The sequence below is a fragment of the Tamandua tetradactyla genome, chromosome 10 (genome assembly GCF_023851605.1).
Source record: "Tamandua tetradactyla isolate mTamTet1 chromosome 10, mTamTet1.pri, whole genome shotgun sequence".
Classification (NCBI taxonomy): Eukaryota; Metazoa; Chordata; class Mammalia; order Pilosa; family Myrmecophagidae; genus Tamandua; species Tamandua tetradactyla.
The window spans coordinates 80,167,838-80,195,465 of record NC_135336.1 but is presented as its reverse complement, the minus strand read 5'-3'; the positions used below and the strand labels follow the sequence as shown (position 1 = coordinate 80,195,465).

General features: G+C 39.2%; 1 protein-coding gene and 1 pseudogene across 1 annotated transcript; both read left to right on the top strand.

Moving 5' to 3' along the window:
* Positions 1 to 4,314: 4,314 nt before the first annotated feature.
* LOC143647706 (syncytin-1-like) lies at positions 4,315 to 6,003 on the top strand. The gene has a single exon (XM_077117494.1). It carries the CDS (start codon positions 4,315 to 4,317, stop codon positions 6,001 to 6,003), a length of 1,689 nt encoding a protein of 562 aa, XP_076973609.1.
* Positions 6,004 to 20,826: 14,823 nt separating this feature from the next.
* Positions 20,827 to 21,401, top strand: LOC143648006 (serine/threonine/tyrosine-interacting protein pseudogene; annotated as a pseudogene).
* Positions 21,402 to 27,628: the final 6,227 nt, after the last annotated feature.

Sequence of the window (27,628 nt, the reverse complement as noted above, 5' to 3'; positions counted from 1 at the left end):
TATATTAAACTTTGTAACGGAATAAATCCTAATACTCAGGCAATATTAGCTGCCTTACAAAATCGTCCTCAAAACAACGGCCCCATCTGTTTTAATTGTAACGAATCAGGTCATTATTCAAAAAATTGTCCCCTACGCACAAATAATTTTCCCACGCGTCTGCCGGTATCTAATTTCCCCAATCCAAGACCTCCCCCTCGCACCATCTGTCCTCGGTGCAAAAAGGGATTTCACTGGTCCTCTGATTGTCACTCTAAAACTGACATCACGGGTCAGCCTTTAATGCCTAGGCAGCAGGGAAACTCCTATCGGGGCCGGCCCCAGGCCCCTCAGAGGACAAACACCAGGGCAGTGCAGTTTGTCCCCCAGCAGCAACCCCTCCCTTCAGTTCCGGCACTACCAACCATTCACCACGCCTCCGTGTCTCAGAACTCTGGAGGGCCACAGCAGGAAGTGCGGGGTTGGACCTCTGTGCCTCCTCCGACTCAATACTAACCCCAGAAACATCGCCTTTACTTATTCCTACGGGAGTCTATGGGGCATTGCCTCCTAACACCTTTGGTCTGGTACTAGGAAGGGCTAGCGCCGCCTTGCAAGGCCTCCAAATCACCCCAGGAATAATTGATAACGATTATACAGGGGAAATTCAAATTATTGCTGCCACTAACTATGACCTCGCTCCCATCCATACTGGCGATCGGGTGGCACAACTCATTTTGCTCCCCCTTCAACATATCAATACTAACTTTAAAAAGCCCTATCACTCAAAAAACAGCTTTGGGTCATCAAATGCTTATTGGGCCCAACCTATTACTAAAGAGAAACCAACCTTATGTTTAAGACTTAACGGAAAACCCTTTACAGGTCTTATTGATACTGGGGCTGACGCTACTGTCTTCTCCTCAAAACACTGGCCTAAGGCTTGGCCCCTCACTTCCACTCATACTATAATTTAAGGCATAGGTGGCCAAAATGAACCCCTCGTGAGTGCTCAGTTATTAAAATGGGAAGATGAGGAGGGCAACACAGGAGATGTCTTACCGTATATCGTACCTGATCTACCGGTAAACTTGTGGGGCCGGGACATTTTAAGCCAAATGAGAATTATCATGCATAGTCCAAATGATGCTGTCACTGCACAAATGCTGAACATGCAGCATCTCCCTGGGCAAGGTTTAGGGAAAAATAACCAGGGCATAAAACAACCCATAATGACAGTCCTGCAAAGCAACCGGACAGGACTTGGTTATAATCCAAATTTACCCTAATGGTCATTGACATTCCTGTACCCCATGCAACTAAAATTTTGTGGAAAACCACAAATCCTGTGTGGGTTGATCAATGGCCATTAACTTTAGATAAAACCCTGACAGCCATACAGTTAGTACAGGAACAACTTCATGCTGGGCATATTGAACCTACCCACTCGCCCTGGAACACTCCAATTTTCATTGTTAAGAAAAAATCTGGCAAATGGCGACTAATACAAGACTTATGTGCCATCAATAAAGTAATGGTCCCCATGGGGGCGCTTCAGCCTGGCCTTCCCTCGCCAGTTGCTATCCCTGCAAATTGGCACAAAATAATTATTGACCTTAAAGATTGTTTCTTTTCTATACCCCTCCATCCGGAGGACAGACAGTACTTCGCTTTTAGCGTCCCTCAAACTAATTTTCAAGCCCCCATGCCTCGCTTCCAATGGAAAGTTCTTCCCCAAGGCATGGCTAACAGCCCAACACTGTGCCAAAAATTTGTTTCCGACGCCATCCGTCCCGTTAGAGTTCAATGGCCATGCAATTATATCCTCCATTACATGGACGATATTTTAATTGCCAGCCAAACAATTACTGACTTACATACCTGCTTTCTAATGCTCTTAAAACACCTGAAAGCAATGGGCCTCTCAATAGCCCCAGACAAAATACAAGTTTCAAATCCATTCTCGTATCTAGGTTTTGAACTCCACCAGGAGCGAGTCCTAACGCCAAGAATCCATTTACAAACCAATCACTTAACAACCCTAAATGACTTTCAAAAACTCTTGGGTGACATCCAGTGGCTCCATCCTTATTTAAAATTAACAACTGAGGAACTCGCACCCCTTATAGATTTACTGAAAGGTGACCCCAGTCCTTCCTCCCTCGAATTTTAACAAAGGAGGCCGCTCGAGCACTGACCATTGTAGAATCGGCTATCCAACATCAAACCTGTTATCAAATACATTATGACCAACCATTATATTTTATCGTTCTTCCCACGCCTCGTGCGCCCACAGGGGTTTTTTGGCAACTTAATCCAAAGTCTCCCACAAATAAAGGTTCACCTTTATACTGGGTACACCTTCCCTCCACACCGAGTAAAGTTCTCTTCCCCTATCCATCTTTAACTGTCTCCCTCCTAATAAAAGGCCGACGAACGAGCCTCCAGTTATTTGGAAGGGACCCTGATACAATCATTCTCCCATATACGCTAGAACAAATACAATGGCTATCTCAAACAAATGATGAATGGGCCATCGCTCTCGTTTCCTTTTCAGGCAATTTGGAAAATCATTATCCAAGTGATCCTATAATCCAGTTTGCTAAAACTCATCAGTTTGTCTTCCCTCGGGTCACATCACAAACACCTATTACCCCAGCGCTCACAGTTTTCACCGATGGCTCTGCCAATGGCACCGCCGCCTATGTAATTCAGGGCAGGGCCACTCCCCTTCCATCCCCTTTTACATCGGCTCAACTCGTTGAACTTTATGCAGTCTTACACATCTTTCAAACACTCCAGACCCAACCGTTTAATCTATACACTGATAGTGCCTACATCGCACAGTCCATTCCCCTCTTGGAAACAACACCTTTTATCAAACCCTCCACCAGCACTACTCAGTTATTCTCAACCTTACAAAGGCTTATCCACCAGCGCCACCTTCCTTTCTACATAGGACACCTCAGAGCACACTCGAACCTGCCTAGCCCACTTACCGAGGGCAATGCCCTAGCAGATGCAGCCACTCGCTCAGTTCATTTGGCCGTCCTCAACCCACTCGAAGCAGCCACAAAAGCCCATGCTCAACACCATTTAAATGCAACCACCCTTCATCACAAATATCACCTCTCTAGGGAACAGGCAAGATCCATAGTTAAGACCTGCAAAAACTGTGTCACTGAATTGCCGGTCCCACACTTGGGAGTTAACCCCAGAGGACTAATCCCTAATGAACTGTGGCAAATGGATGTCACGCACTTACCAGAGTTTGGCAAGTTAAAATATGTGCACGTTAGCATAGATACCTTCAGTGGGTTCATTGTGGCCAGCCTCCATACTGGAGAAGCCTCAAAGGATGTTCAATCCCATCTACTGTATTGTTTTTCCGTTTTAGGTCAGCCAAAAACCATCAAAACAGATAATGGGCCTAGCTATACAGGAAAAAACTTCCAAAACTTTTGCCTACAACTTAATATTAAACATGTTACAGGAATCCCCTATAATCCTCAGGGACAGGGAATAATTGAGCGAGCACATCGCACCCTGAAAAATACCCTAGGGCGCCTAAAAAATAACACTCTCTCCTTAATGAAGCAGCGCCCTCGCGACCTCCTTCACCATGCGCTTTTCGTTCTTAATTTTCTATCAGTTGACACCAATGGACGTTCCACAGCCGATCGACATTGGCATTCAGAAACCTCTACAAATCAGGCCACTGTTATGTGGCATGATCCCTTAACATCGAGATGGAACGGGCCTGACCCCGTAATAATTTGGGGACGAGGCTCTGCTTGCATATATGATCAAGAAATGGAAGGCCCTCGCTGGCTTCCAGACAGACTGATAAAACATATCGATTCTCCACTATCGAAACTCACCTCTGAGACACCTTTCCCCCGTCCTTCTAATAATAATCTCTCCAGGGTGGAAGTCTCTCCCTGAGAAAAATGTTTTTCTTCTCTCTTTCAGCGCTTCAACAAATCCTGCTATAGCCTACCTGGAGGCAACCAACCTATACACGACCGGAAGCCAGAAGAATTCCTACTCACAGGTTTACCCCATCACTAACACCTCATGAATTACTGGCTCTTACTAATTTGTCTTCTAGCCCTAGTGTGGGCAGCAATATTAGCACAAATCTCCCCAAAAGACTGGAATCTATTAGAGAGAATTTTGCTCGCCATAACATTTCTATGCGCTATAGGGTGCATTACCCTGCTAGTTTTTCTCCCTTAATCAAGGGAATAGATAGCCTTTATTAGAATGGCTTTATTAATATTTCCCTCTAGACTTGTCATCTTATGCTTGCTCCTAAAATATACTTTTGGTGGCATGGATGACCCACAAGCCATCCAAAAACTGGTGAACAAAATCCATAATACTGCGTGCAATTGTAAAGAAACAATTAACAACACCCCCTTGACGGGAACATACTCATTGCAGCAAAGTTGTGGGGAGAAGGTAGCCTACCTATTACATGGTCATGTCTCCGAGGTAGGAAAAAATCAAAGGTGGGTCTGTTTAAAGCTCCCTAATCTAGCATCCCCCATTAATGGGGTATTACCAAAGTGTGCTTGCACCCAAATATATTCCTCTCTTCATACCCAGTGCTATACAGCGTATTCACAGTGCATAAACGAAAGTAATAACAAAACTTACTATTTTACTAAATTATCTTGCACAGATTTAATGTTTAAGCCGCCTGAAGGAATAAGCAACTCTAAGCTCCAACTCAGTAACTGTGGCGGAAATAACGCCGCAATAGGGAAGGAGGTGTGCTGGTCACCTACACCCCCAATACACATGTCAGATGGAGGGGGACCCCAAGATCAAGCTAGAGAGCTCGTAGCTAAAAAACAATTACAAGCAATAATTGATCATTTATATCCTCAGCTCCATTATCACCCGCTAGCAAAAATAAAAATCCAAAATATAGATCTAGACCCCCAAACATATGATATTTTAACTGCCACTTGGAAATTACTCAATATGTCCAAACCAGAATTGGCATCTGATTGCTGGCTTTGCCTACGGATGGGAGGCCCCCTGCCCCTTGCCTTGCCACCACGCAATAATACCTATAGCAACTTTTCTAGTTCTTGCAGTATCTCCATACCTTTCCGAGTGCTGATTGAGTTCGAAAACAGCACTCTTTGCTTCTCCTCGCCACCCACTAATGATAGTAATGAGATAGATCTCAGCGTGCTCCCTATTGATTGTCAGGAAGCAATCACTAGCTCTAATCCCCTCTGTCCCACTAACGGCACTGTATTCGTATGTGGCAGTAGCCTTGCTTATACTGCACTCCCACAAAATTGGACTGAATTATGTGTCCTAAGTATACTCCTTCCTAATATTGATATCATCAGAGGGGAGGAGCCAGTACCTATTCCCAGATTAGACCTTATTGCTGGCCGCCAAAAAAGGGCCGTGCAAATGCTCCCCCTCCTGGCTACGATGGGTATTCTTGGAGCTTTAGGTATGGGATCTGCTGGTATAGGGGTTTCTGTCACACAATATACTAAATTATCCAAACAATTAATTGGGGAGGTGCAAGCTTTATCAAGTACCATTCAGGACGTTCAAGACCAGCTAGACTCTCTTGTCGAGGTAGTCCTACAAAATCATAGAGGGCTAGATTTATTAACCGCGGAAAAGGGGGGGATATGTTTGGCTTTACAGGAACGCTGCTGCTTCTATACAAATAAATCCGGCATCGTCAGAGACAAAATTAAGAAGCTGCAGGAAGAATTGGAAAAAAGAAGACAAGAACTGGCTGAATCTCCTCTATGGAGCGCATTTAATGGACTACTGCCTTACCTCCTCCCTATATTAGGCCGTTTAATAACCCTACTCCTTATAATATCTATTGCACCTGCTGTTATAAGGAAAATACTCCAGCTTGTAAAGGATCAAGTTAATTCAGCCCTAGGGAGGCCCATTCAGGTGCATTACCAAAGGCTCCATCTCCAGGACCAGGGCGTAACCCTGGAAGGCCAAGAAAACATCTACCCTCTGTAAATCCCCCCCTCCTATGGGAACAGCATACCACTCGAAAGTATGCTTCTAGCTTATGCTATGATTGGTACCACTGGGTGCAAGGCAAAGCACTGCAAAGGAGGGCCAGAACAATCAAAGGCCGTTTTCGAGCTCCTTGAGAAGTATGCCTCATTTGCATAGGGGTTCGCTCTGCAAAAATTCCCCTCCCCAGAAAAACAGAGCCACAAACAACTTGGGGAATGATGCCTCTACTTCCCCCAGCAAAGGTTAATGCCAAAAGAATGCTTAATCAGCATCCTTCCTCCATCCCCTTTTTGAAAAACAAAGGGAGGAGATGTTGGGGACCAGAGGCTAACCTAAGATGGCGATTGAGCCAACATGGCCACCCCGGCTAATGCAATGGCATCTATATAGTACAACAAGGTTCTTCACGGAAATAGGTTCCCGCTGGGACCTTCCCGCCGGCGCGAACTCCCCACCAATTATCTAACCAGCCCTTCCCGCCGGCGCGAACTCCCTCCTATCATAATGCTCCACATACCCTACTCCCTCCCCAAGTCGGTATATATACACCCGGCTTGCTTAATAAAATTTGCAGCTTGATCAGAATCCTGTCTTGCTGTCCTTCTTGCGTCTCTCTGTCCCATAGCCATTCTTCCCTCAGCAGGTGGCGGACCCCGTTGACTGTCCTGTGGGTCAGGACAAGCCAGCCTGCGTTTTCCACATTTAGTTCGGAATTTCCTCAGCTAGATATCCAAACTCATCACCTTCAAATTCTAACTTCCATCCAACACCAGGACTCAATTTTGCCAAATTCTCTGCCACAAGAATCACCTTTCTTCAAGTTGGCAGTGGAACATTCACCATTTCTAGCTAAGGTCTTGCTGGAAGAACCTTTAGTGTCCATATTTCTACCAATGGTCTCTTCAAAGCATTCTAGGCCTTTCCTTTAATGCTTCTCACAATTCTTCCAGAATCTTCCCCTTATCCATTCTTAAAGCCATTCCAAAATTTGGAATCCAAATCTGGGAAAATCCAGGAACTCCATTCCTAGGAACTCATGGAAATGCCTCATAGTAGTTGGTACAGCCACTCTAGGTAATGCTTCTGTTCTAGTTTGCTAGTTGCTGGAATGCAATATACTGGAAACAGAATGGCTTTTAAAAAGGGGAATTTGATAAGTTGCCAGTCTACAGTTCTAAGTCCGAGATAATGTCTCAATTAAAGCAAGTCTACAGAAATGTCCAATCAAAGGTATCCAGGGAAAGATACCTTGGTTCAAGAAGGCTGATGAAATTCAGAGTCTCTCGCTCATCTGAGAAAGCAAGTGGTGAACACAGTCATGGTTTCTCCCTCTGCTGGAAGGGCACATGGCAGGCACACGGCAAGCACAGTGTCATCTGCTAGCTTTATCTTCTGACTTCCTGTCTCATGAAGTTCCCCAGGAGGCATCTTACTTTTTCATCTCCAAAGCACTGGCTGATGGACTCTCTGCTTCATGGTGCTGCAGCATTCTCTGCTCTCTCTGAATCTCCTTCATTTTCCAAAATGTTTCCTGTTTTATAGGACTCCAGAAACTTATCAAGACCCACCCAAATGAATGGAGAGATGCCTCCAGCTAATCCAGTTTAGGAACCACTCTTGATAAAATCTCATCTCCAGGGAGATGATCTCATTACAGTTTTAAACATACAGTATTGAATAGGGATTATTCTATCTTTATGAAAGGGGATTTAGTTTAAAACATGGCTTTTCTAGGGGACATGTATCCTTTCAAACCAGCATAGCTTCTTTCCTGTCTGGCAAAAAGTTCCTTTGTCCTTTTTTTTTTTTATTAATTAATGGAAAAAAAGAAATTAACCCAACATTTAGAAATCATACCATTCTACATATGCAATCAATAATTCTTAACATCATCACATAGATGCATGATCATCATTTCTTAGTACATTTGCATCAGTTTAGAAGAACTAGCAACACAACAGAAAAAGATACAGAATGTTAATATAGAGAAAAAAAATAAAAGTAATAATAATAGTAAAAAAAAATGGACAGCACAATAATACCTAATTGTAAAGTAATCATATTAAAACACTGAATGAAGCTGCATCCTTTGTCCTTTTGACAGCTCAATCCTTAGATATTTACAATAAGTTTTGAAATTTGGATCTTTTTCTTGGTGACTTTGTATCCTTGGTCTGACAGAAAGTTTAGTGTAGGACAGTATTATGATTTGAAACCTTTTTGGTGGTACTGGCCATCAGGATATCATTTACATATTGTACTGCAATTCCTTCTAGGAGTTGAAGATCTTTTAAATCCCTAGGTAGCATTTCTCCAAACAAAGTAGGGGCATTTTTTAAATTACTATGGGAGCTACAGCCCAGCAATATTGTTGCTTTATATTGGTTTGGGGACATTTCCATTCAAAGGCAAATAGCTCTTGGGATTCTTGGTTCAGAGGCACACAGGAGAAGGCATCTTTTAAATCCAATTCTGTGGACTAGAAGAAATTCCCAGATAAGGTGGTAATTTATAAGGTTTTGGCACTCCCGGGTGAGTAGCTTTTACTATTTAATTAATTGCCCTCAAGTCCTGCACCTATCAATACTCATTAGTACTGGGATTCTGAATAGGCAAAATAGGATCTGGGTGGAGATTAGGAAGGTTGACTGAACTAATAGAGGAGAAAAACTTTTATTGAGGGCTTTATGCATTCCTTGGCCTCTTTTTTCAAGGGATACTGCTTTATATGAGGTGCTTTTGTTCTGGAGAAAATTTTTGCCTTGATCAGTTCAGCAGTTCTGGCTCTCCCCTGAACTGCATTAGACCATACCTCTGCCCTTACTTTCATGATACTATCTTCTGGAATCCTAAGTGGGGTCTCTTTAACCAAATGTGGTAAGACAGCTTAAAGAGACCATGATCGAATAGGAAGAAACTCAGTGTTACTCTCTCTGAAGAGAAAGTCACTTGAGCCTTTAGCTTGGTTAGCAGATCCCAATCTAGCAGCAGCACAGGGTATTCAAGCATATAAAGGTAGCTGTGTTTTAAATTAGTGTATCCTCGCTGACATTTAAGGGAAGGTTTATGGGCCATGGTCCCAAGCTCTAGTAATACCACAGTCTTTGGGGAGAGAAAGTCTTGTTTTATTTCATTAAAAATAATGTAGCTTCAATATCTACTCGAAAGTGGATAAGATTCTTCACCACCATTACAGTTACCTGGGATTCCTTGTGGGATATGTCGATGTGGGTAGTTAAGTTGAATTGTAAATCTGGGACCCATCAGTACTGGTTGCCCACTGTTTGTGAGCTAGGACATTTGATAGGCTGATTTTTGAGCAATTCTTGGTGTACCCCTCCTTTGCAGTCTGGGGACTCCTATTGTCATGGTCCCCCTTGTTTGCAACAGGAACACTGCTGTGGCCCCAAAGGGGGTGGCCTTTTTGTTCAGTGGCAGAAAAGTTCATGGACCTTACCCATGCCTATCATCACTCATTGAGGTTTTTCCTGGTCTTGTGAGGCTGTGAGTTATAGGTTCCGCTGGCAAAGCAATCTGGTACTTTATTTGCTTTTCATGGATCTGGTCTCTATTTTCACAGATTTTGAAAGCAGTTTCAACTGTCTGAGACATGGACATCCCTAATCCACCCTCCATTTGTTTGTAGTTTTTCCCTTAGATCTGGAACACTTTAACTGATGTAGTCATATGGTCTCATATTACCCGGGTATTCAGAGTCCAGATCAGTGTATTGCCTGTATGCCTCCAGCATTCTTTTGAGAAAGGTGGGCAGGTTTTCTTTTGGCCTTTGCCATATTTCATAAACTTTGTAAAACTCTGGCCCTAGAACTCCCTTTGGCATCTCTACCATGATGCACCTTTTTTAATGGTTTAATTGGACTCAGTTTTGGAGTTCAATTGGGTCTCATCCAGATTCTACCCCTGAGATGGCTAATGCTGCTGATATATGAATTGGATTCTTAGACTATAATTCCTATAGTCTATCAGCCTCCTGACAGGCTTTTTCAAAAATCACCCTGTGTTCCTCAGGGGTGATGCAGATATTCCAGAGGGCCTTAATGTCTGTTTAGGTGGGGTTATAGTAGTAAAAATGCAAGAAAATGATTCTTCATCTTATTAGAGTCATCTTACTACAAGCACATATTATTTTTCCGAATATGTAGATCAGAAGTTGCAGAAGGGAGAATATATGTATTTAAACACTCTAAGGTTGCTTTCTTCATCCAGCCAATCAAAGATCTGTCTGAGTGGGAATTGCCTTGCCTGGGATTGGGCATTCCCTGGGCCCCATTGAGTACCTTGTCTGGTGTAGGTTGAGAAAAGTTTCTCCTCAACTAGTAGTCAATGAAGGATGTAAGGTTGAATTAGTGACCAGCAGAGGATTAGTGGGCTCCTCCACATGTCTCATTTCAGCTTACTTTGCAAAAGGTTGGGGGTGCTGAAGGAAGCATCTGGTGCAATAACAGTAAATCATCATCTGGTTTGGAATCAGGCAGTACAAGTTTAACAGGAATTTGGCAGAATTTGGTGGCTCAGATTTAGCCTGTATTGCCTGAGTCTCCTCCATCTGAACTATAAATTTATACCTTTTCTGCAAGTTCTTAATTTGCTATGAGAACATAAATGACTGAACATATGGGATCTCATCCCATTTCTCTTCCCTTTTTCAAAACAAATCTAATTGCAGGATAGTGTTATAATTTAAAGATCATTCTCTGGCCAGTGTTCCTCTGACTCTAATTTATATTACAAAAGAACACTATCTTTTTTCCTCCTCATAGACTTATAGCTGAACATAGACTAATTTTGTATATGATATCCCAAAGGATTGCAATTTGGATGCTACTAGCATTGTCTATGGTGATAATTCTGTCTGTGAGCAATAAAAATAACTTTATACCCTAAGGGGAGCTTTCAGGGGCTTGGGCTAGTGTTTTGCTTTTACAGTGTACCTTGCAGAGAACACTTTCTCTGGTTGACACCCTATGCTCCTGTCATCCAACCCATAGCCAGGTACCCTTAGTTGCACAGAAATTGTCTTTTGAGTGGCAAGTGGCCTTTCACCAATCTTGCCTGTGCATAACACCTTATCCTAGCACAAGAGACACTTTTCTTTGAGGCTGAGGCTGCTTATTAAAAGATGATGAGTGTTCTATTCTATTGGCTTTTAACTGCCAAACCCATGGCAGTTAAAAGCCAATAGAATGGCTTTTATTCTATTGGCCATGAAATATTTCAACATGTTTCTGCTTAAGCCACATGTGTTTGTGTATCTTTGTGCATGTATGTGTGTATGTTGTCTATGTGTGGATGCTTTAACAAATATTGAACTTCTTCCTTTTGGAGTTCTACCTGCCTATAGGCAAGGTGTGCTTTGCTCCGCTCTCCTGCTGTGCAATTGGGGACCTGACTGAAGGAAGTCTGGTGAAACCCTTTTTTGTCCAATCTAGCCTATGACCAGATGTTTTTGTAAGTCAGTCTAAATTAGGTGTTTATCAGCAAACTCATTTAGTTTGCATTTAATTAGTAATAAGAAATGACATTTTGATCCCCATCTTTCTGATTCCTAGGTTATTATCTCAGTAGATTCTTTGCTTATAAATTAAAGATGGGCATGGCTTACTAATTCTTTAGAACTCTAACAATAATTTAAATAATTAACACAAGCCCAAACATACTGAGTTATCTAAAATCAGAAATCTGAGCATTACTCTAGAATTCTATCTTTTCTTACCTTCAAAATCATGTACCTCATTATTCAGTAACCAAGTTTTATTAATTTGACTGCAAAATGGATTTTTTTTTCCAACTTCACATTTTCTCCATCCCACTGCTACAGTTTTGGCTTAGTTCTTATCATCTATTGTAACTGCCTCCTTGCTTCCAGCCTTACCTTTTATTCACACAGCTGGCAGACTATATCTTATATGCAAATATAATCATGCCCCTTTTCTACATAAAACCTTTTAACATTTCTGCCTTTAGAACATAAAATACAAACCTCCTCCAGTGATATTTGAAGACCATTCTAAGGTCTTCCACACTCATCTCCCATCACTTTTTTCACCTCAGTCTATGTAGTCATAGTACATAGAATTCCTTTAAAGGTTTTGCTTTATCAGTTTTTCTGCCTTGAATCACCTTCCTCCATTTATTCATGTTAATTCATACACATCCATCAAAGCTCAGGCCAAAGTATATCCTATGCAGTGAAACTTTCTCCAGTTTTATCTCTAGACGGAAATATGTTGGCCTCCCTGTACCTTTCTCTCTCTCTCTCTCTCTCTCTCTCTCTCTCTCTCTCTCTCTCTCTCTCTCTCTCTATATATATATATATATATATATATATATATATATATATATATATATATATAGCACTCATATATATATGTAGCACTCATCCCATTACATTCTAATTATCAATTTATGTATTATTCTACCCCAAGAGACTGGTCAGTATTTGAGGAAAAAGACCAAACCTTATTCATCTTTGTAAGATCAGAGTCTAGTACATAACATTTCTAAACAAATTACAATTGAAAAAATCAAATCCAATTTTTGAATACAAATGTGGGAAACATATAAGAACGTTCATAATTTTCGTGATGTATGTTTTCTCCAGGCCAGAATTGATGGAGTTATTGCAGGTTTTTGTTTTTTCTTTGTTAGTTTGTTTAATTCTTTGATACCATGATAAAGTCAATTTGAAATAAAACTCTTTGGGAGGACTTCCTGTACTTTTGATATGCCATGATGATGGGGGCAATAGCTCCTCCTCTGTTTAGTAATGAATTTGGCCTCCAGAAAGAAATCTGGCTTTTATTTTGGTTCCTAGGGGAGTAACCTTTAAACCTTTAGAATTTCCTACCATAAGAGTACCTTTTGAAATTCATTGAGGGTTCTTGACACCTGATAGTTCATATGCTCACTAGCTGACAGTGTAGGGCCAAACACATGGTTAAGCAGTTGTCACTTTGAGACATTCTTGCCAGCCCAACTACCTCCTGACTTCCTAGAAGGGAGGGCTGCTAGAGATTGAGTTCAATGAAGTAGGCATTGATTCCATAAAGCATGCTTAGTTAATGAAACCCCAAATTAACTCTGGACACTTGAAGCTGGGTAATTTCCATGATTAAAAGATACTTGACTGTGCTAAGCAGGTGAATGGTCTGACTCCATGTGGCGAGAACCCTGGACGCCTGCATTTGAGACCTTTCCAGACTTTGCCCTGTGTGTTTCTTCATTTACCTTGCTTCTTATTTCTTTCCATTTATTATAATAAAGCTGTAATATAAGTGTAGCATATTCAGTAAGTTCTATTTGTCCTTCCAATGACTTATTGTTACCAGACAAAGGCCATGGATTCTTTTGCCGGATATGCTCAATAACCAATTACTGAGACATGGGGGTTTCAAAGAGAGAAAGAGCTTATTACTACATGTGTAGCAGGAGAAAGACAGCCTAACGGCTCAAGATCTGTCTCCCTGAGTTTTGGGGGGTTCAAGGTTTTTAAGGATTTTAGCAAGGGGAGATGAGGTCATTTTAGATAGTAAGTTCAAGCAGAAAAAGAGACAAGTGTTATCATTATCATTTCAATAGGAGAACATAAGTTGAAAGCAGGGGAGGCAGAGCTATCATTTCAGTACTAAAAATGTAAACCAAAAGGAAGAAGTAGTTAATGCCTGACTTCATTAGCATTAGGGCCTTTGCTCTGCAAGCGAATGACCAGCTTTTACAATCACAAAGGTGCAGAATAAGGGCTTCTTGCACTTATTTCAGATATCAAGGCAGCTGGACACAATTCAGACATCTCAGGCATTTCCCTGTCTACTCCAACATTCCAGAAAGCAAAAAAGGAATCTTTTATGCAAAGGTTTACTAATCAAAATCATCCCTTAAATCCTGACCCTTAAATCCTGATTTCTTGGTTACATTATCACAACAAGGAAGTGGTAGAACCCCTCAGGATGGTCTGAGCCCACAAACTTGTGAATGGTGCCTGAAAGGCTATCCAGTAGAGGATTGCATTTAACCTGTGAAGTCTTGCCTAACTCTCATAGTTGGAGTCAGAATTGTATTGAATTGAGTAGCTGTTGGAAGTGTCAAAGTTATTGAAGTTTTTGCTGCCGTTATATCTCCAAATGCAGATTTTCTTCAAGTCTCTATTTTCCAATAGATACAACCAGGATCAGCTCTGGACTTGATATAGATAAAATTTAGAGTAATATTATATCACAGGGGCCGGGGGAGGGGAAAGAAGGTATAATGTTATTTATAAGTGGTTCCAGGATCAATCCTTACAAAATATTTAATTTTAGTAAGTTAATGGTTTAAACTTAATGGGGTAATTGTACTATTTTCTGAGAAATCAGGTGTAGTTGAATGGAAAATTGGGGACTTATGTGCCTTTCCAGATGCAGAAGAAAGAATCAAGCAAAAATTAAATAAGCATATTCTTTTATGTTTTCTATCTTCGTTCTAGACTGGTATTAATTATAGATTGCTCATGTGGCAGGCACTTGAACAAACATATATCTAAAGATTTTTCATTTCATTAATGAAGAAAATCAAATACAGGGAAAGCACTTAATGAGTCCTTGTTCTTTGAAATTTTGAAGAGAAAAAACAACAAGAACCAGGGAGGTTTAATTTTTTACTAATTCCCTAAAATGAGACTTATCCCAACTGTGAGCACTGAGCCAGAGGAACAGCAAGAATACAAAGCACTGCCACAGAGAATCAATGCCTGAGGCTCTCCAGCTCCCTCCAGCAGTTGCATTCAAGTGATACTCCCTTGCATAAACATCTGCCCTCAGGCAGCAACAACCTCACAGAACAAAAGCAGTATTTCAACTTTTAACCTCACCAATGGAAAGCTGCCAACTCCCAAAACCCATCATGAGAAACCCTCCTAAAGCTACCTCCAAACCCCTTTTAAAAATCTCTACTCATGGGCGGGCCATGGTGGCCCTGTGGCTAGAATTCTCACCCCTTGAGCTGGAGTCCCGGGTTTCATTTCTGGAACCTGCTCATGCCAAAAAGAAAAAAGAAAAACCTAGTCAGATACTGGGGAGTGAGAGTTGATTTCTTGAGTCAACTCTCTCTGCAGCTCCTCTGTTAATAAACATTTTCCCCACTGCAGGTACTGTGTTTCTGCCTCTATTTCTTGTCTCCAATCTCCATCCAAGTCCAGGACTTTCACTAACTATGTGATTAAGACTGCAGTGGTATAAGGGAAGAGTAAAAGCCTGAGTTAAGGGAAGATCTTCAATCATATTTTGAACACAATGCTTACAATCTCTGGTTAATGCTGCCATGGATACCTGTATGCAACACAATTGCTTGGATGAGGGGAGGGCACACTTAGTTTTAAACACACACACACACACACACACACACACACACACACACACACAGAGACAGACAAACACAAACAAGCAGGGACCTCTGAAAAGATCAGGAAATCTAGACTGGCTAGTAGTAGTCCCAGTGATAATGTTCAATCAAAATGCACATAATTCCAGTAAGAACCTAGGGTCTGGGCCCCAACCCATCCTCCATTTTGAGATCAAGTCACATAGCAGCCTGCATGACTGGGACAGATTTTAAAGGTCAAGGAATATAAAACACCCTACTCCTAATAACCAAATCTCCTGGAGTCTGCTGATACGCCATTGTAACCAAATTTCTTGAGACTGTTAGACATAGAAGTCTTCCCCTGGGCATGCCTTTCTCTTTTTCTCTCTTGACTCTGGGCAGAACTCAGACTTTCATCTCCCAACTGGCTGCCATTGGGAAAGATCCTAATCCTATCCATACATCCCTATTAAACTCATAGGTAATCTTCTGTCTAGCATGTTCTTTGGTCTTGGGGTTATGCTGCACTGGAACAGTTCCTTTAAATAACTTGCTAAGATATTTGCCATTTTTACTTGAGCTTATTCTTCTAGAATATACTTCATGTAAAAGAACAACTGTAAATTTCCTATATTTACCAATTTACCATCCTACTATTTTCATAAAAATTTTTCTATAAATAGTAATTTCCAGTGTGACAAGTACTACAATAAATCACAGGGTTCTCATTAAACTCATCCCTGATTCCCATGCACAAATATATATTCACACACAGATTCCAATCTGCATCCTCCCAAATCTCTTCAATTAGCATGCACTATATTAACTTCTCTCACAGCTCATTCCTTTCCCCTTCTAGAATACCAAACTATTTAGAGTACTTTCAGAGCAAACTATCTGTTTTCAAGTATATACTGAACATGAACTGGTATCTTTTAAAATGCTACAAGCATTGTGTTTTCTTTAGAACACAGTTTCAGTTTTCCCAGAAGCATAGTTATCTCCAGGAGGTCTCTCACTTGTCCTCTGGCATGAAAAAAAAGTTCTCTTAATGATACCAATTAAGTGGTGTGAATGTCATTTCTACACCTTTGTTCTGTTTCAGGTCATCAAGTCCAGGGCTCAAAACAAAGTCATAATAACCTTGCTGAAGCTTATAGACTTTTTGTAACATTAGATGGGGAAGGTAGGTGATTTCAAAAATAATTGCAAAAGTCTCCATATCCTCAATAAGAGATTAAATAATATATATTTTATTCTTATTCATTTTTCTTCCAGGTAGTATTACTTTTCTCAAATCCTTTTAAACAAATAATGCAATTTCATATAATATACCTTTGCTTACCCTTTTCAATAGTGATAAGGACAGCTATTCTTTTATACTCTTTTTTTGACCTCACCTCCAAAAATGTTGATTCCTTTGACTTTAATGTTTATGTGTGCCCATTCAGCAATAATCAGACACCTCTATTTGGATCAGCTTGTGTCTAAGTGCCATTCAAAATGAGTTCTGCTCAGTGAGGCAGTTAAGATCTATGTCTTCTGGAGTACTCTGGCTGAGACCTCCAAAGTGAAGTGTGGATCAAAGGAGAAGGGTCATTTTTCAGGAAGTGATTTAATCCTTTAGAAGCACTAATAACTGTGCCCTCTACAGAAAAAGAAAAAAAGCTCCTTTGCATGTAAAATTAATGATTTTAGTGATAATCAGATACAAATAGTGATACTATACAATTTTATAACTCATTTAGTTTAATTAGCTTTACATTTAATTTTATAATACAGTTTGGTTTAGTAATGAAAAAGAACATCTCACTGCATAACATTTAGATTGCTTGGAGGCTTGTTTTTCCTATGGACACAATAAAGCAAAAACTGATATTAGTAGTGTCAAGCACTGTCAAGCATGATAGCTTATAAATCCCTTAGAAAGAGTTCTAGATTAAAGTTTATCAACTCACTTTCTCAGCTTGGTTGAAATATATAGTTTTAAAAAGTAGGTTTAAAATTCAGTATGGTATACGAGCAACCAATCACCAATCAACATTTTGAAGTAGATTTAGTCACCATCCTTATTGTATGTCTGAGCAATTCCAAACTCATAATGGTTATATGACATTTCAACTTCACTCCTATGTCAATGTTTGGAACTCAGGAACCTATCAAGAGCATAAGTATATTCAGAGTCCTATATTTTATTTGCCTCAAATGAAATGTCTGAATATTTATTCCAGTGAATAGGCTTACTATAATCAAATTCTTCAGTATTCCTCAAAGAAGCCATTCTAGCTAAATCAAATCAAATTTCACTTTGGAGGTTATATTAAAAAAAAAATTAGTGGAAATACTCAGGAGTATACTTGCATTTCTTAATTTCTTCAGTTTTTTTCATCATTAAAACAGCTTCTTTTAAAATAAATAATAAAACATAAAATGATTAAGAAAGAAATGTCTATATTTTTAAATCATATGTAAAATTCTCTCTCCCACAAAAGTGTAAGACTCACTCCTCAAGAGGAAACCAGTTCTGACAATTTCTCGTGTAGCTTTCTAAAATTTTAATACAGAAATAAACATGTGAGTGTATGTACACACTCATATATATATATACATATATATATATATATATAATTAAGTGCATCTCTGCACATGCATAGTGTTATTTATACATTGACATATATACTTTGACTTTTTTTGTTGAACTAATTATTTCTCTTGAAGATATTTCCATATGGTTACATACAATTTTATTCTACTATTTTCTAATGATAAAATATTATTCCATTTGGTTTAAAATATTGCATGTGGTAATTGTTTTCCCAATCAGCTACTTAGCAGATGACATTTATTGTTTATCATAGGTTACATTTATATGTATGTATCTAGCATATTTCTAGAAGTAAAATTTCTGAATCAAAGATTAGATGTGCTTTATGTTCTGATAGATGTTATAAAATTATCCTACACAAGGTTTATTTACATTTGCATTCCCAGTAATGCCGTGAAAACATTACTGTTTCATTTCCCCCATGCCAACACTGGGCGTTAGCAAATATTATGTCCCAGTGAGTCTAAAGTTATTAGTTTGCTTTTAATTTCTTCAATAAAGAACAGATCTCATAGTGGCTCAGGAATTCCTTCTTGATGTTTTTAGCCCATATTTCCAATAAGTTTTTGATGCCATAGGGAGGGTAGATCAATGGTCATTTTTACAATTTCTTTAATGGTCATTGACCAGCTTAGAAATCTCTCCATGCTTTCCTCTTGTCATGAATAGCATCTTTCAATTCTTTGCATTTGTTATTCTTTCTTTCTTGACTCTGAATTTCCACATGTACTGGGACCCTGAAAAATGTAAAAGCTTGGAGCAGTCTTCCTGATCATAGGTTTTCTCCTAACCTGTTTGGAATCTCACATTTCAGATCACTTTTCATGGTATAATTTTGGGAACCTTCAAAACTAGGCTAGGTATTTCCATATTTCCACAACATTTTCCATACCTTCTTGTTATTTTCTGTTTAACTATAACTTTTCACTGCTAGACTTTCATCTTAAGAGAGAAAGCAGGAACTACTTCTGTATCTCTAGCACTTAGCAAAATGTCCAGCATTTTGTAGTAGACTTTCAATAAGCAGTTATTTATTTGAGCAAAGTTTCTATTGTAGTAAATATATTCTGAAGATTTTGTACATGTGTAGAGTAATTAAAAAGGAACAGTAGGTATTGTGATTTAATTATATTATTCATTCATTCAATTATTCATAAATATAGTCAGCCCATAAATATAATTAATCATTAATATGGGATTAGTAACAAAAACAGCAAGCAACCACATTAAACTATTGAGTGAATGTTGTCAGTCAGCATGAGAGACACCTAAGGAGATCTTAGCCCACTACAATATAGGTATAGAGGTCAGCAAAAGTACTATTCACACAAGCTCTGATGGAAAGATGTTTTTCTCACATGGAGAAGAGACAGAGGAAGGTCAGCTTCAGTTAGTGGGTAGCAATTTCCCACAGGTCACTGGTCTCAGTCCATAGCTAATGCAGGCAGATGTTCTACATGCAGCTTCCCCCTCATGCTTGTACATCATAGTATAGGAACCTTGTTCCCTGCCAAGGGCAGATATACCGCTGGGGTGTGAATTGAATGTTATAAAATATGTGCATCAGAACCAGATCATCTCCAGTGAATATCTACATATGCTTCATTCAGAACATAGGGGATGGAATGTACCAGCAATCTCCTTATTTAGCGGGAGATTGTGTTTTACACCCCCCACCCCCAGACTGACACACCTGGTCCTTGGTACAGGATGAATCTGTGGGTCCCAGGAAAAGGAGAGAGGCCACATTAGGACAGTCCCCAAACACAAGTGTTTTTTTATGTACTAAGACCTTGCATGTATTTTCTTACAAAACTCCTGTGCTGAATGGACCAGTTATTACAGTTTGATGAGAAAGTAAGATTTAGAGAGTTTATGTCACATTTGACATCATAACAGAACTCCAATATAACAGAGTTAGGAGAATTAGATTCCAGGTTCCAATGATTCTAATTTTTTTTAACTATCTCAATAAGAACAAAAACAAAAAAAAAATATTTCTATTTTTGAAGAGCCAGTGGGAATCCAGTTGCCTGTAAGATAACTGGCAAAATACTCCCCTCTATAACTCTTTTGTCAATATTGTACATGTCCCTTAGTGGTTTCTATCCATTTCTGAACTCTGATTCACTTTATTATTCTTTTTTAATGCAATTTTATTGAGATATATTCACATACCATGTAATCATCCAGAGTGTACAGTGGTTCCCAGTATCATTATACTGTAGTGCATTACTAACCACAATCAATTTGGAACATTTTCATTACTCTGAAAAAATGAATAAGAATAAAAATAAAATTAAAAATATAAAGAACACACAAAACATCACATATCCCTTATCTTCCCTACTATTTATTTATTTTTATCTTTATTTTCTTACTCATCTGTCCATACACTGGATAAGAAGAGTGTCAATCTCAAGGTTTGCACAATCTCAGGGTCACATCATAAAAGCTATATAGTTATAACTTTAAGAATCAAGGCTATTGAGTTACAGTTCAATGATTTCAGGCATTTCCTTCTAGCTATTCAAATATATTAAAAGCTAAAAAGGGATATATATATATATATATATATATATATATATATATATGATGCATAAGATTAACTTCCAGGAGAGGGTTCAAAGTACTGGGGGTGGGGGGTGGTGGAAGCATGGTAGCTGAGTTTCAACCACATAATCTTCCTGTCCCATGCTGCCACTGCCACTGAGATCCTTCAGATTGTGTGTTTTAGTTGTAAGCCCACCAGCACTCTTGTTCACCGGTTCTCTCTTGGGTCACCACTGCCAGCCCTGAGGCAGGTTGCTGGGTAACGTCGCCCTCCTAACCCACCCACCAGCCCACTGGCCAGGACCATGAAGGATGTAAAGCTAGATTTTCCCACCCTCCCACAGTGCAAAGAAGGTGCCAAGGAATGGACTTGTCCCATGAGACGAGAGATGTAGGAAATTTTACCTGGATTGTTTTTAGGCCCATATTCTTCTGCTATGAAAAGGAAGATATTTAGTCTTGGATATTGTAAATAAAGCAGTTGAAAATATAATACTTTTTTTTTTCCTCCCATGACCAAAGAATTTATTGATGGTAACTTACAGACTGTAGGAAAAGTTCTTGTCCATGGAAATGCAGGGAACTCCAGAAGTGCTGCCTTTGTTATAGCATACATTATGGAAACATTTGGAATGAAGCTCAGAGATGCATTTGCTTATTTTCAAGAAAGAAGATTTTGTATTAATCCTAATTCTGGATTCATCCATCAACTTCAGGAATATGAAACCATCTACCTAGCAAAATTAACCATACAGATGATGTCACCACTACAGATAGAAGGGTCATTGTCCATTCTACTACATCAGACAGTTTGAAAAGAACACATGAAGAAGATGATGATTTTGGATGCATGCAAGTGGCAGCTGCATGGAATGGCTGACTCAAGCACAACAGTTTAGATGATGTGAATTTCTATTTGGGAAGGAGAAAATACTAGAGATATTAAAAGTGGTAAAAAAAGGTGGGCCATTGTGGCTTAGCAGGCAAGAATGCTCGCCTGTCATGCCAGAGGACCCGGGTTTGATCCCCAGTGCCTGCCCATGTTAAAAAAAAAAAAGCGGTAAAAAAAAACAACAAACAAGTAGTTTCTTTTCAATTATGTGTTGCTACCAGACATGTTTCTCTGCACTTGTTGAGCAACATTTTAAGACTTCTACAATAGATGGCACTGATGGTTTTACTCCTTTTTGGTTTTTTTTTTTCACTTGACAGTTTTATTATAATCCAAGAATTTTGGACTTGCAAAGAGGTATTATTGCAATAATGCACTTTTCATACTTGAAATTTATTTGTATAATATAAAGTTATTACTTTAAACAAAATGGAATTTAGGGGCAATTTGTTTATAAAATATGTGTAATTTATAACAAAAAATTTACTAAAAAACTTCATTTTGTGATATATATATGACATTATAAAAATAATTTTACATTTCATCATTATAATGAAGCCTCTTACAGAAACTTAACAAAAAGCAGTAATCTGCCACATTTCTCTTTTTTAGTATAACTCAATATGTTAATTGTCCTTTTATTTTTCTGAGTGCTTCTTGATCCTTCATTAATAGTACTTAAATCATGATATTAGCCAATTTTCCTTACTTTAACATGATCCAGTTACTGCTTCCCTTCTTGTTACCTTCATATTTTGTTTCTTCCATTTTAAAAAGTTTAATTAAAAAAAAAAAAGAATAACTTCCAGAATGACCTCAACCCTATTTGAAATCTCACAGCCACTGAACCTTTATTTTGTTTCATTTCTTTTCCTACTTTTGGTCAAGAAGGTTTTCTCAAACCCATGATGCTAGAACCAGGATCATCCCTGGGAGTCATGTCCCATGTTGTTGGGAAAATTTATACCCCTGGGAGTCATGTCCTACATAGAGGGAAGGACAGTGAGTTTACCTGCAGAGTTGGCTTAAAGAGAGTAGGCCACATTTGAGCAACAGAAGAGGTTCTCTGGGAGTGATGCTTAAGCATAATTATATGTAGGTTTAGTTTCTCTTTTTCAGAAAAAAATTTCATAAGGGCAAATCTCAAGAGCTCAGTCTATTAAATTGGTAGTCCCCAGTGCTTGTGATAGTATCAGGAGTTCCCCAGGTGGGGAAGTTGAATATTTCCACCTTTTTTCCCAGTCCCTCATGGGAGTATTGCAAATATTTTTAGTTCTTTGCCCAAGTTACTAGGGGGTGTATTGGGGCATCACACCAACCTTGTACAAACCGACAAGATATCACTTTCTATTAAAGGTTCCATGTAATTATGGTGTGATTTGAATAAACTGACCATACAAGTTAAATTAGATAGTATGCTACAGAAAATATAAATTTTGCACCAAATCTCTCCTCCTTTGTTCTCATATGGAAATTGAAGTTTTAAATTACTATCAACATCATCTTTTACCCTTTAGTTTAATTCATTTTAGTCTTAACCAGATTTTCTTCATTCATACCTCTAATTGAAATCTGATCTCTTTTTCAGCTTTTCTAACAGTTGCTATATGAAGTAATGCTGACTTTCATTAGAAAGTCTAATGAAACTACAGAACTCTAACTATGAGTCTCAGTACCACAGAGATACCTGAAGTTCCAGGGAATGACCAGCTAAAACACAGAGAGCTCCACATCTTGGAATTTAAAAATGACAGTTACAATCCAGGAATAAATGTGATTGTTATAAGAGTTTACAATCTAGGAAACTTTACAGTAAGCCTTCCCCTGATAACCTATGCTCTCAATTCAATTCTCAGAGTTGGTCCTTTATAATAGCGCATACTTAGTGAGGTATTATAATATCTGTTTTTTCATTTCTGAATTATTTCACTCATTGTACTCTCCTCGAGTTTCATTCACCTAGTTTCATGCCTCACGACTTCATTCTTGCAGTTGCTCAAGATTCCATTGTATGTATACACCACAGTTCACCCTTCTGCTCATCAGTTGATGTATGGTTAGGCCACCTCTGTCCATTATAAATCATGAATAGTGCCACCATAAACACCAGTGCGCAAATGTCCATTGGTGTCCTTACTTTCAGTTTCTCTAAGTATATACCTAATAATGTGGTTGCAGGATCATTTGGCAACCCTATACTTAGCCTCCTCTGGAACCACCACACTGCCCTCCAAAGGGAATGAACCCTTCTACTTCTCTATCAATAGTGAATAGATACGTCTCTTTCCATATTTTCTCCAGCCCTTGCATATTTTTGTTTACTTTTTAAAGAGTTTTATTGACACCCCATACAATCCATCCTGTGCAAACAATCAAGAATTTCTGGTGTAATCATTTAGTTATGCATTTACCACCACAATCTATATTTGTCCTCTGAATGAGGACATGTCCATTTCTTCCACAAAGAAAGAAAAGGGAAAAAAATAATAACAAAATAATAAGAAAGAACACCACCACCAAGAATCCCATACCCCCAGCTTATATCTCTCTTATTGGCATTTTGCTTTGGTATATTGTCTTTGTTACATTTAATGGAAGCATATTTACTGTTAACTATAGACTATTTTACATTGATTGTATTTTTTTCCATGTACCATACCATTTTCAAAACCATGCAGTGTTGACATTCATGTAGTCTCCCTTATAAGAAAAACATTCTTGTATTTATACATTTAATCACCATCATTGACCACTCTACATTTCTTTAAGTTATATAATCCCAGTCTTTATCTTCTGTCTTTTCTTCTGGTATCATATAAGCTGTGCAAGTTTGACTCTGGTGTGTACCCCAGAAGGCCAAGTTCTTTAATCCTCATTCAGTATTGCTGGGTGGGACATTTTTTATTGTTTTGTTGGAGATGTGACCCACCCAATTGTGTGCATAACTTCTGATTAGATGGCTTCCATAGAGATGCATCTCTACCTATTCAAGGTGAGATTGCTTATTGAAGCCCTTTTTTTTTTTTAACATGGGCAGACACCGGGAATCGAACCCGGATCCTCTGGCATGGCAGGTGAGCATTCTTGCCTGCTGAGCCACCGTGGCCTGCCCTTACTGAAGCCCTTTAAGAGAGAATCATTTTGAAAATTACTGCAGAGTCCATGCAGCCAGATATCTTTGGAGATAAAGAAGAAAAATGCCCCTGGTGGAACCTCATGAAACAAGAAGCCAAGAGAGAAATGTAGCAGATTTCCTCATGTACCCTTCCAGCTGGTGCCTTAATTCAGACATTTTCATAGCCTTGCCTTAATTGGACATTTTTCACAGCCTTAGAACATATAAACTTGCTACTTAATAAACTCCCCTTTTTAAAAGCCATTCTGGGGTGCACAGTGGTTCAGTGGTAGAATGCTCATCTTCCATGTAGGAGACCCAAGTTCAATTCCCAGACCCACCCACACACACACACAAAGCCATTCCATTTCTGACAGCATATTAACTAGACCATATGCCTTCCTTTTTCAACCATGCTCACACTCTTTGTTCACTGTACTTATAATATTGTGCTACCATCAGATAATATTGTACTTTCTACTTCTAGATCTTTACAATCAATGTTGAACATTCTGTACTCCTTCAGTATCAAATGTCTAATTTCTACATTTTCCCTATCTCCTGATAACCTGTGTTCTCAACTATAACTCTCAAAGTTCAATCATTAATGTTAGTTTTATTATTAGATCATAAAGTATTTGTCCTTTTCTTTATGGCTAATTACACTCAACATAATATCCTCAAGACTCATCCCTGCTGTTACATGCTTCATGACTTTATCATACTGCTAAATAATATTCCATCTTATGTATATACCAACATTTTTTTATCCACTTCTCCATTCGTAGACATTTGGTTTGCTTCCATCTCTTGTCAATCATGAATAATGCCGCTATAAACATCATTGTGAAAATGTCCATTCATGTCCCTGCCTTCCATTCCTCCAAATATATAGCTAGTAATGGGATTGCTGGATCACATGACAATTCTATAATTAGCTTCCTGAGGAACCACCAAACTGCCTTCCAGAGTGTTTGTACCATTCTACATTCCAAATAACAGTGAATAAGTATGCCTTGTTCCCCACATCCTCTCTGGCACTTGTAATTTTCTATTTTTTTGGTAATGGCTATTCTAGCCACTGTGGTTCTTATTTTCATTTCCACAAATAGCCAGTGAAATCGAGTGTCTTTTCATATTTTGGGGTCATTTTTATTTCCTCTTCAGAAAAGTGTCTGTGCACGTTTTGTGCATTTTAAAGATTTGATTGTGTCTTTTTTATATTGAGTTATAGGATCTCTTTAAATATTCAAGATTTTAAACCCTTATCTGATATGTGGTTTCCAAATATTGTTGCAGTTGTGTATGTAGGCTAGCTTTTTACTTTTTACTTTTGTTTTCTTATTCATTGACTTTTTTCCTCTCTGTGTTCTTTGGCATTCAGTTCAAAGTATCCTAGACCTCTAGCGTGGCTTCTGTTTAACTTATTAAAATTTTTTCAGCTCTTTTTATTCTTATTCTTGCCCTGCCAATGTGGAAATTTTTTGAGAGAGATCTCCCCAGATATGATTGACCCCCCAGTCAGAATTTCCCAGACCAGATAGGCCCAGGCCTCAGAAGGTAGATATAATCAGAATCAAGTTTCCCTGAGAATGAGACTCAGCATGTTGCCAGACTTTCCTGTGAATCCCGTAGACTGCTTTTCCAACTCTATCCAGTAGGTGACATTTGTCAGCCCTCAGCTCCCCACTGGCATAAAGCTTTGAGATGTCTTTAATTCCCAGGAGCTCCTGTCACTACCAGGGTCATGGTTGCAGCAGAGTCTGAGGTAGAAGGCAGGTCAAACTGTTTCAGTTTTCAGTCCCTGGTGTCTGAATTCTCTGAAGAAGGGCCACCACCTAACCTGGGTCCTGTCCCCTTTCCTTGGAGAAGATGTGCCCTTGAGGAAATTATCTCCCCCACTTGACTCATTACTTTGCCTCTCATACCTATCTTAACTCTGCCATATCCTGTGTCCTGCTGATAGTTGAAAATGACTGAGTCTTCCTCTGATGAGCTACATGGAATAGTTTAGAAAAAGAAGAAAAGAAAGAAAAAGGAAAAATAAAGAAATCCCCTTTCAGAGCCAGTCCCCAGAACCCAAAGTTTGCTAGTCAGGAGCCCGAGATGGTATCCAGCTCTATGTGCCCCCCACCCCCCTTGGGGCACAGCCCTTTTCCAGTAGTCTGAACTTGGCTGCCTTCCAAAACTTCCATCCTTATTCTTTTATTTTATTTCATTTAATTTTTTCCATCAGGCCTGCCTTCTCTCTGCTAAGATTAAATCTGTATTTGGAGCTTGGATAAGCTACTTTCCCTTTCTCCCAATAAAGCCTGCTTAATGCTCTGCTCATTAGGGAATTATCTACTTCACCTGACTAGTCACTTTGTCTCTCAGACATATCTTAATTTCATTCTTGCCTGAGGAGTGCTGAAGCCTAAGTATGCTACAGCTCTACCTAAAGGGCTTTTTAAATGAAAAAAAAGAGAGAGAAAAGAAAAAAATCCTTTATAGAACCGACCACAGCTTCCCAGGTTTGTCAATCAAGGGCTAGAGTTGGTACCCAGCTCTACATGCCGCTTTCCTTGGAGTCCAGCCCTTTTCCGGTATTCTGAGCTTGTCCAACTCCAAATTTTCTTTATTTCCATTTTTTTTTTCCATCAGCCTTGTCACTTCTACTGGGATGAAACCTCCTCCTTCCTTTCCTGCTTGCTTCCGGTTTATCTGTGCTTGTAGCTTGTATTCAGTAGCCTGAATTTGTTAATTCCTCATTTGGAGTTTGTTTGAACTAACTTCATTGCTTCTAGTAGAGATTGCTTCTTTTTCCCTTAGGACACCAACTCCAACACATCCTGCCATGCTAGTTGGGGAGGGTGCCAGCTTGCACAGTTTGGGAGACTTACAGTTCTGCATTGTGATCTCAGCTGTCCCATCCATTCCAGACTGGTATACAATGTGTTTCCAATCATGGAAGTCCTCCAAACAGTTGTTCCAGAAAGTTCCTGGCAACTTACTGGCTGCCCTAGAGACTAACTAAATTCCACATCTCACTGTGTCGCCATCTTGCTCTATTTTTCTTTTAGTATTTTCAAATTCAATGCTTGATTTTAGGATGTTTGGT

Bases quoted from the DNA above. Each gene is read 5' to 3' on its own strand.
- LOC143647706 (XM_077117494.1), top strand. From the start codon at position 4,315: ATGGATGACCCACAAGCCATCCAAAAACTGGTGAACAAAATCCATAAT.